Source organism: Saccoglossus kowalevskii, chromosome 5, assembly GCF_978046115.1.
Source record: "Saccoglossus kowalevskii chromosome 5, keSacKowa6.1, whole genome shotgun sequence".
NCBI classification, from domain to species: domain Eukaryota; kingdom Metazoa; phylum Hemichordata; class Enteropneusta; family Harrimaniidae; genus Saccoglossus; species Saccoglossus kowalevskii.
The window spans coordinates 41,337,411-41,349,057 of NC_140645.1; the positions used below are offsets into that span (position 1 = coordinate 41,337,411).

The 11,647-nt window shown below is 36.9% G+C and overlaps 1 protein-coding gene across 1 annotated transcript; it reads right to left on the bottom strand.

Annotated features, from left to right (window-relative positions):
* Positions 1-1,482: 1,482 nt before the first annotated feature.
* On the bottom strand, positions 1,483-9,246 carry LOC146746144 (tolloid-like protein 2). The gene is made up of 11 exons (XM_085499012.1): positions 9,000-9,246; positions 8,720-8,889; positions 7,263-7,356; positions 6,383-6,712; positions 5,996-6,172; positions 5,539-5,781; positions 5,300-5,437; positions 4,640-5,023; positions 3,483-3,644; positions 1,688-1,974; positions 1,483-1,569 (listed from the first exon to the last, which is right to left on the bottom strand). Exons 1-11 carry the CDS (start codon positions 9,244-9,246, stop codon positions 1,483-1,485), a joined length of 2,319 nt encoding a protein of 772 aa, XP_085355138.1.
* Positions 9,247-11,647: the final 2,401 nt, after the last annotated feature.

Here is an 11,647-nt window from a genome sequence, read left to right on the forward strand (position 1 = left end):
ACGTAAATAGCACAGCGACGCATAGTTCTCTTCACATGATTTGATTGAAAGTAGAGGTTCACCAGAAAAGGATAAAATTGAACATATTGTGACGTCATTCGTCGTATCACCAATCCAGAACTCGTTTATGTCAGTCTGATTAGCAATCCAATCACCCTATTAAAAAAAGAATCATAATCCTTTAGTATGTGGTATATTCGAGATATCATTTATTATTATTGTTCAGTTTTCCGTTTTGCAATCACATAAAATTTAACACTTCAATGACCACACAAACTATAACTTGTGAGAACGTATAAAGAAATTACAAACACACTTACAATATCATTAACAGTTCGAGGATCGAACAGGTCGCCGCCACGATGAGAACATTCGTCTTTGGCATCGTGCCAGTTTTTCCTGACCTCCAATATAAACACGCATGCTTTGTTCGTATTCGTTAAGTTTGGATATGCAAAGGAGGTAGACATTCTCAGACATATACCTGATATTTGGGAAAAAACGATAAAAAATAAATTGGAATTAGAATTCTTATGGTTCAAAACAACATTTTGCAATATTATATTCAACAATCATTATTATTTAAAACTTACTTTCACACACATGTTTATTCGTCCCACTGATGAAATAGCCGTTTGGACATGAACAATGATAGCCATAGTTGTCTTTGACACATATGTGCGAGCATTCGTGCTCAGCAAGGCAAGGGTCTGAAAGCGAGTAAATGTATATTATTATATTATAAATAATTATTAAGCTCCCTGTCACACGCAACGTAATATTACCGTAATTCGTATAGTACAGGTGTGATGGTTCAAATACCAAAATGGCAACAGTAACAGAAAGACTTCCCTGGCGGCGATGATAAAATACGAACACGGAGCCAACAGATGAGGTTTAAACTGGTACTGGTATTATTATACTCTGCAAACATCAAGTACAATAACGCGGTAAAACTCCACTACTCCAATAACTAATTACTTAAACTCCAATACAATTCAACGAGATCTCCTATCTGAACTCAGTGCTGAACAACTCCCCTATATATACCCCCACTGTCTATAAATAGATCAGCATACATAATGAGTCTGGAACTTACTACAAATTTCTAAAATGTTCCATTACCTTCTATTGCCTCCTACAGTGTTCTATTACCTATTCAACCATTTTCTAAAAAATATAGAATATTCCACCCAGACACAGTACGGTTCTAGAACATTCTCAGTGACACGGAAGTGGTAAATAAGTCGTATGCGACACTCCCTTTCTGAAGAGAATGCTTGCTTCAATGCAAACTTTATTCAATATTTTTTTGTTCATAACGCATTATTATTATATGTATGTATTATTTATTACATACATAAATGCGACATACTTTATCTGTCAGTTAGTTTTTGTTTTTCTGTCATGAATTTGTTAACTAGTTGTCAGTCGCCTGGTTTGTGTTTTCAATTCACCATTATCAATTAGGATATCGATTAATTATGATGCGATTACTGCTAGTTTCGTGGTAGTTAATACAAGTATGTCATACAGTGGAGCAATCCAATTTCCTTGTTTCACTGCATACTAAAAATTATAACCCCAATTTAAAATATGCAAGTCGAATATTGTAAAAAAACAAACATGTTTTCCCACATATTTTCCATGTTTTTTGCCGATCAATGTTCGCCAAATATTCACCTACATAACTATATGTATTGATAGAATAATGACATTCCTCCAACCACGAACTTCGGCATACATCTTCAAGGATTATGTTACCTGTTGTAGGGTGGTGGTAATTCTCTACTACGTACAACGTAAAACCAACATCAACAACGGTTGCATCTGTGTACATATGTATGGTAGCCTTACTGGACTCGATTATCAACAATTCTTTCCTCAGACTGTCGCCACAATAACGACCGACACCTTGTCCTTCTACAACTATTTCAATGTAATCATGCACGCAGTTTTGTGTATGTACACTATCTGAAAGATATACATAAACAGAGGTTAAAGCGCGGTGGTCGTCGCGCAGCGCGTGTTAGAATTTCATGTAAATAAACAATGTATTTTACACGCGTTGTATACGTCGCTGTGAGTCCCATATCGAACGGGACGCGGCGCGACGACTGCCGCCCTTTAAACCAGCGCATACATTGGAGGCTTTAGGTATTATATCCCGATCGAATTTGTTAGTACAATCCCCGGTGTACACGAATTACAAATTGTATTTACACAAAACAAATATGCACAGAACACAAATGTGGTTCAGTACATAATCAATTCAGTGAGAAAGTAATACATACATAATAGAGTGATTAAGATTTGTACGTGTACGGGAACGCGTACGCGTAACTTCATCGATCTCAGTTTGTGTGTTCTCGCGACTCTAGGAGTTCGGGCGCTGACGTTCGTTACGTGTAGGTGAGTGTTTTGCCGTTCTTGTAAAACTTGTATCATTTTGCTTATTTTAGATCAAATGTAAATAAAGCAAACAAAATTATCGAGTGATTCTGGATTTCCTGGAAAAGTTGTGACTGTCTATCGCACACATTCGATCAGGTCCAAAAAAGAATGTGAGCACTGTGATTGTGTAATGGTAAAACAAGAGACTATGGTAGACTGTAATACGTCGTTTATTTCGGAAGACAAGTCTGGCATCAAAGTACAATTAGAACAATCCACACTAAACATGCACTAAAACACCCTTTATATAGGGTTAATAGGATTACACCGCGGATTTTAAAATTGGAGGAAAAACGCTATGATTGGTGTGCCATGTGAGAAGGTCACTATAGAATAAACATTTCGGCTTAATCCGCTACAAAGTTGCGACTTCTCTTGCGTTCGCTGTGATAAAAGCATGTTTGTGAACATTACGTAAATGGCTTACAATAAATTGATTTGTGCTTCTTTGTCATAGGAATACATGTATTGTGAGGTGAAATGAAGCATGAAACGGCTTCTAACAAACATAACTCAGAGAATAATGCTTGGAATCGAATGAAACGAAAACGAACAAATACAGAAAATGGTTGTCTATCGATACAAAGTAAATACGAATGAAAAATAATAACTATAATTAAACAACAACAAATATAATTGAATCGAGAAACACACACGTGGATAAGCATCCACGATAAAAGTAGCCGAAATGCCGTGACATTGTATAATTGGTGGTGTGAATTGCCAAGCCAGTTTATAAAGTAGTGAATAAAAATGTTCGTGAATATTACTGACCGCGAAAGAAGCCCATCGCGAAGAGTCTTGTTTATATATAGGGTATATAAAAATAAATAACTTCACAACAACGTTGATTATTTTAACGACATTGTTCACTTACATATGCGTCATCACAATGTTTTCGCTAAATGACCCGACTTGCTGAAAAGCTATATTGACGAAAATTACGACTAGGTAGTTCCACCACAATTACAAAACAAATCTGACACTCAAATGTACACATGTGACTTGTAGCGACGTTAAATACGCACCTGGCTCCAGACTGAATTCTTCAAAGTAGAAACTCAATTCACCAGTGACATTTAGTTCAATGTCCCACGTGCAGTTCATGTAATTTGCATACTGACCAGAATTCTGCGGAACTTTCAAAACAGCAGTCATGTTCTCACTGTCGACGAAGATATCACTGCAAGCTAAGAAATGCAGCATAGTTAGGCAGTGTAAAATCTAAATCATACCCCATGTGCTGTGACAATCTAATCAAACTGGAGTCTGTCATAATTATTATGTTTTGTTTGGATTAAATTGTCACAATTTTCTATTACCTACTGGCCTGATTGATTTTGTATTCTACTGATAGTCATACGCGGAATACACTACAGCGCCGACTTAAAATCTTCTTCTCGGTTATCATTCGAAACGAAGAACATTTTCAACCTATCAATGTAAGAAATAAAAGTCTTCTTACGAATTATCGAAAGGACAGACAGTTTCCAGATAAGCATCTCCAGTAGCCAAGTCGTTTTCACCTGACAAAAAATTACCGAAATGTCGCTACAAAATTCGCCAGGACTTCGTTATTTTCACCTTTGAAAATTAAATTCATGACAATGTTCGTTACGTTAAATCTGCCGACTGATTTTTACAGTGTCCATGTCCTAAATCCTGTGATTCAGACGAATTCTGGCAGTGACAGACGACAAAAAGTTACTACAGACGATCGGTAGATCTTGCGCCGGAGCTCTGCTTCCAGACGACACTGTAAACACGAATTTAATCTTCCGTCTCTTGTTGACACGGACACCTTACTCAAAAAAACGATGTATACGATGCGTTGACTGTGTATTTAACACGGACACGCTTGCTAAGTAAGGACTGCAGGAAGAATGACACAAACTTCAAGAAGTGCCGGAGCATCTTTTTATTCAGCGCATGCGTACTAGTACAATATGCTAATAAGCAATATGCAAATATTAGACGAAATAGTGGATGGATAAATGGGTGTCTGTGTGGGGGGTGGATGGAAGGGTGGGTTGATGAATGGTTGGATGTGTGGGCATGTGAATGGATGAATAGACGAATGGATGGACGGACGGACGTACGAACGAGTAATGATGATGAATGAACGGATGGGTGGTTTTGTGTATCGATGGGTGAGTAATTGTAGACCGTTTAGCATAGTACTTACATTGCATTACTTTTTCGACTTCCTGGTGCACAGCTTGGAAATGATTTTCAAGAAAGCCTCCGGAAACTACCTTGAATGAGATAAACATTTCAGGACCGGACGACTGGTAACCAAGTTGCGTGACGTCAGAAATATCACATATCTTCGTCAGTGTCTTCTTCTCACCACCAGATACGTCTTCCACGAGGATGAAATTGTGACAACTATCGGTGTTGTCTAGCTTTACCTTTGTTAAGTGAAGCAAGACGACATAAAGATCGATATCAGCACGAGACAGCCGTAGGTGCCATGTACACATCATAGGGTCGTTTATAACAGCCAATGCGGTTGATGGAGACTGGAGATACTGGCCAGATACACTCACGGTCAAATCACATCCACAACCTGTTGGTAATAATGACCGATTCATCTAAAAACACTATTGTGTAAATGTTATAGCCCAACTAAAACACACGATCGGAATACCACGTCGTCTTCTATATGGGACATACACGACGCGTGCTGCCTGACGATTTGAAAAAAAATATGTTTTTATCAATAAATAAGTTCGCAAAATAGATGCAGTTTGAATCCCGTTTGATACTTTATGCTTGATACCCAAGAGAGGTCCAAGTATACCGAGCAGCAGGCGAGTCGAAATAGAAAATAGAGGTCGCTTACCACATTCTTCTATCACAGCACGGAATCCTGGGTAATGACCCGAGGAATCTGATACAAAGTTGACATGGATTTTATCACTTGGCGCCATTAACGTCTTCGCCCCGAACCCACAGTATCTGACAAGTTCTGTCAAGCTTTCTGCAAAACATATTATACAGGTAGTTAATTTTTCTTTTCAAATGTGTCGCCGAATAATTCATGATGTCTGCAACTGAATGTAAAATGATGAGGTCAATTACCTTCATGTACAGTAAAAACACTGACGTAATCCAAACACAGCTCGTCATTGTCTGGTGGCTGTAGGTCAAAGGTCACAAAGTTCAACATGACGTAAGCTCCCTGCGAAACCGCTATGTCCCAGGAACATGTGACATCACCAATATAGTGCTCCGGGTAGTTTATACTTTCAAAATAACGACCACAAGATGGATCTTGGAGATTACGTAACCCACCGCACCCAGAAAAACTGTCCAAATCACAACCTAGCATAATAAATATAGCAAAACAAATTTAATTAGAAGTTCATGGTAGTGTTTCTACTTTCTTTTGCCTCGGCAAATATTAATTGTTTCCCGTGCTATGTGATGATGTTATTGAATTATTCAAGCTACAATGTGCCTGTATATCTGGTTAAATCTGATATATATTTTAAAGTATACATAAGACACACTAATATTGCATTTCATGAATACTTACTCTCGGTAAATGTAGCCCGGATGGCAAATACCGCGTTTGATGTGGTCACGTGGGCAGAACGTAGGTCAAAACTCGCGTTATTTGCATAATCACCGTCAATTCGGTAAAGAAAGTTATCTGTCATGCACTGGTGGTGATATGTATGAGCAATGGACGATTGACCTTTGATTTCAAATCCTTCGGAGTAGAAGTGAATTAAACAGGGTTAGTAAACATCACAGACTCCGCCCAACTAACAGATGGGTTACTCTCATGCGTATAACCAACTATTCACAGCGATAATGACACTGTCGTAATGGCGCGCCCCTTACCTCAAATACTACATAGAATATCCATTTCCCACAAATAATTAATTCTACATCAGTTATATGGAACTGTTGTACTCACCGATAAAGTCGTTTTTTTGAAATTCTATTTGTTTTCTCCGTTCTATCGGGACGACCTGTTGGGCGTTGTGCATTAGCAGAGTTACCGCTATATCATTCATCCCAACTTCGGTAAAGATCCAGGGGTCGGAGGTCATTCTATAAATACCCACTGACAACTGACTCCCAAGATTCAAGTTTGTCGTGAAGGTTTCCCAGCCAGTCACAGTGCCGCTGCAGGGCATGCGCAAACTGGTATCAATGTACAGCGCATGATCATGGAAGCAGAGTTCTTCTCGATAGGATGGCTGCAACAAGTGTCCGAACGAATCTGGGCATTTGGCATCGATACCTGATAAAAATGAATATATCGATTTTGTTGAGGATGATTCGAACAATTCAAATTAACTAAATTCTTCAAAATTTAGGTTAATTTTCTTTTAAAATTATGTGATACATATCATTTAAGATAAAAGCCCATATTTGAGGAAGTTTATCGTATGACAATGTTCATTGAGTTATATGTTATAATATATCAATGATTACAATAAATTGCAAATTAGACAGTCCTAGGTAACATCATTTATGGGTAGGCTTCTACCTTTGACTGTCAAATATCATTTGCCCCTTTTGTGACATTAGTATTATAAAGAATTTTTAAGGATGTGCAACTTCAATATTTAAAGCGGGAGGGTCGTCACCTACGCACGCTTGGGAATTGAGTCCCAAGCGACGATAACAGACGCTTGTTTGTAAACAATGAAACGCTATGGCCATCTGACGCATGCGCAGGTGACGACTCCTCCGCTTTAAGTACAAATACAAATAATTACAATATCTAATATAAATGGGTTACTACTTGATATAATAGGACGACTTATCTAACTAATCAATGTACTTACTTATTTCGTCATAGCTTAAATGAAAACCAGCTTTACGTACAGAGTCGTCGCTGAGAAAATTGATTATTATCATATTGCCATCTGAGATTATGTCCTTGAAGAAAACATATAGCAGCGAATGTGTAATTAGTTAGCATATCGAGTCACATACACACAGTTCTTATGCGTATTATTATACAACTGTCACCGTAACGCCATAAGTTACAGCGTGCCGTAATTTTGCGGTATTTTACGGGGTATTTTCATCCTACCATATTAGAAAATGCGAATTCCAAATATTGAATGATTACGCGCGTAAGCGTCCTCTAATAATAAAAACAAACATGACTGCCACTAAGGTTTGACCGGATTCCACACAAAGAAATTCGCTGATTCTGTTCTAAACTTTTTAGATTTCGGCATACCCATGATGTATTCTTGGTAGAAAAAGATGCACAATAGTAAGGTTATTACGAGGATACCTCAAATTTTGCACTCAGACAGTACGCCGCCACATCGACATCGCTGCGCGACGGTCGATACTCCCGCTGTACTGTCTTCGTGCATACTTTGAGGTATCCTCGTAATAACCTCATAATATTTGAATCAGAAAACGTGCCTTGTACTTGTAAACAATTCCTCGCATTATATGTGCTTGAACTACCACAGATTAGACCGTAGTGCTCATCATCGCTGCTCACACATTTGTATGTTTTGCGCCTTCTTTTGTTCACCGGTAAAAAGTGCACCACATGCGGTAGAAGTGTTTGTTTTCCGAGGATGTTTTATTGATTCAATGCTTGTATTCGAAAGTAGTATTTAATAAATGTAACACATTGAAAATATATGTTTTCTTGTTGTAGTATTTAGTAATTATTTTTACATAATTTAAAAACAACAAAAATAAAACTACGTCACTGAACCATTTTTCGATTTTCTTTAGGACGAGTTTTCTATTTTGGTTTAAAGTGCATTTTATTTCAATCTTTTGCTCACTCAATACTAAGGCATCGTCAGTTCCTGAATAAGCGTAGTATTGGGTACAGTCATAACAATAATATTACTAACATAGCAATATCATGCTGATCACGATTGCTTATAATCGAATGTCCCAAATGTAACGCGAAAAAACTAAAAGTTTCAAACAAATCCAAATTCGACGTGATTTACATTTCATGTCGATTGACTACAAATTAAACCACGCGTATTCACAACAATTTGATACCAAATTCGCGAAAAACATGGTACACATTAGTTAAATCACAGTCATTTGGTGGTTACGGTACATAAACGTCACGCCTTTTAGCTCATTGCTCGCCGTAACCATCGCGAGTTCATGCTTTACCCATTACATGCTTCAGACACATTCCTCAGATGCCTGATCATTGACATTTACGATTTTTTTGCTACACTGTTATTCATAACTGATGATTAATTGAAGAAGACCTGTATCTAGTATCAAATGCGTGCATAATTACCTTATGAGGTGGCTCGTTTCCACACCAATGTAGCAATTTATTTTGTTCTGTGTCGGATATTACGTCATAAATATTCAACTCGTCATATCGACAATTGTTTTCATCATTGGGCATACATTTATTGACACCCTCGATATCGAAACGAGGAAATGTCAATCGTATCCGAGAACCTGTCACGTGTCAATATAAAAAAAAATGTTTATATATTAACCCAGCAAAACACATAATGTATTCAGAAAGTTGTGCAATATAATTTGACTAAACACTTGCATGCACCCACCTTGACTGACGGAAATCACCCATATACAGTTCATATTATTGGGATAATCATCTTCATCGCTTAAAGGGAATTTGATGACTCCACTTGATGATGTGTAGTTCCCATAGCAACCAAATGGGTCAATGTCTTCTTCGATGTTGCCTGACCGGCATAGATCTTCTCCACTGCTGGTTATCACGTCCGGATTAAATGATGCAGTTGATAGGCTGAAAGTTGATGGCGTCACTGTGGCTGTTCGTACAAACATTTTTTGAATAAGATGCTAGATTTCTATTTTCTATTCCGATCCGGCTTATGTTTAATATAAGGACTGTTTTGTCATATAGCGGCAATGTACGAGACCCATTCGTCACAGTTGGATGAAATAATAATAGGGGTTTTCAAATATGAGTGTTATCTCATAAATGAATAAAATATCATACACCGCAACTCGACAGTTACATATTCCGCAAATCCGTATTGAAAATCCATTTCAGTATTCAATTCAGTTTGCAATATACTCTTCAAGATAATTTTTTTATAGTTCACATGAATGTGAATTAGTCATTGCTTTTATTAGTGGTGTGTATTGTATACTGGATTTAACGCGGTAGTCTCATATAGTTTGTTACAATATGCCACCTACTTCATATAAAAAAATAATCGTATAATACTTGTAACTATTGATCCAACTATTATGATACATATTCAAAATAACGTCTTTGAAACAAACTCAAAATTTTCAAAGATCCAATCTACTGCTTGATATCTTTAGGAAAATTTGTATCCCTCGCCCAAATACAAAATATTGTCAGAATATAACAATTATGACTCCCAAAAGAGGTTCTTGCGTACATCTGTTGCGAAAAACTAATCACAGAACTATAAAACTCTTTTTTAGAAAAAGTACAATACACATATGTATAGAATGATTTACGATGGAGTACTCCTCGGCTCTATTCAAGTTATTATCGTCAAGGGATCATATTTTGTATCACTGAATGAAAATTGCATTGGTCACGGAGTGGCAGATACCGGTCCCATAACGATAAAATGAATCTATGAGAAAGTTTATCTTTATAAACGAAATACACAATATAATACACTGTATGACAAAAAGGATGATTTCATATGTATCGTCATCGTATATATTGTAAGATTACATCTACCTTATACACAATCTAATTATTTGAACTACGTATATAAACATATCAAATGCGTGCATGGTTAATCTTATTAAATCCTCACCACTTCAACTTTGTATAAATTGTTATAATAATTTGTTCTCAATTAGTCAATTGACTTTGCTATATCTATTACTTACCTAAATTTTACATTCCAAACGTGTGTAAATATTTGTCTACTTTATGTGCGATATGTCTTGCTATATGCAATTATATATTGTCCTTGTACAGGGTGTATTAATTGTTTGGGATTATTTATTAAATAAATAATTAAATTAATTTTAATTTGAAATATGAAATTATAGTACGGTAATTGTTACTAATTAATTACATCGTACCGGCGTGTGATCATTTGTTCAATTCCATGTACACCATCAGTAACATAAGTTGATTTGAAGCGATACCACGTGGCTTTCTAAATGTATATGATCTGATACCAACCATGAACAATGCGGTAACGACCAATCAAGTACTAACTTATTGAATTGTCGTCCTAATTTTCTTTAAGACAACATGTATAAAACAGACCAATGCATGCCATGACTTGGTGTAGAACACAAGCTACTGTGTAAAAATCTGACCGTCTGACAAACATGGTATTTCTAGTACAAGACGTGTTAAACAAAAATTGGGTTGCGGATTCATAGTTATTTTCCGCCAGTATATACGAACAAGCCGACACGACCATGCAGCCAACTCAAACCAAACTTACATTACATTTTATCGACCCCTCGAACACAGGGTTTTTATTGCGTGCACAGGGTCGACTGAGTGTTATAATTGTTGACAATATTGGCCACAAATCGCATGACAATGTTCATTAGTTTATTATGTACAATCATGAAGCTAATAGTACAATGAAATATCATTATTTTGCGTTACTGTTAAGTTTTTTGAGAAACGTGTCCTACAAAAAACAGTCCTTCATTACTTAACAAAATATGATTTTTCAGCCTAATCTTGCATAATACCTCTGCCATAGGAACCTATGGTGAAGGCATTTTAATAGTGAAAAAATGGCGACTTTCAATTTCCCGAAAATAAGGCTGGTGACCCCCAACTTTTCTTAGGTTTCTGGCTGTGTGCGTGGAATAAGGCGACACAGCACATCAGTTGTTATTAGGAATTAGCTGGGTCGATAGAGAAAGTGTGTTTGTTCCAATCTTGGAAGCTAGTACGAAATAGACCAAATAAGTGTTCAAACTAAACGAGACGGCTTCTGTTGGTTGCGTCCAACATGTCGGAGTCGGCTGCCCTGCTTCGAAAAATTGTTTTGAAACAATGCTTTTATCGATTGTAGCTGTAAATAAAACACGGTCGTGAACAGTCCTTTCACGCAGCTCAATAATTGTGCATTTTAATATCGATTATACATAAGTAGTTAATAATAACTAACAGTTTCCTGGTGTGCTATTTGTCATTGTCAAAGAAACAATATCGTTCATCTTTTATTGAGACAACAACGTGTTTGTCGTGCATGACGGA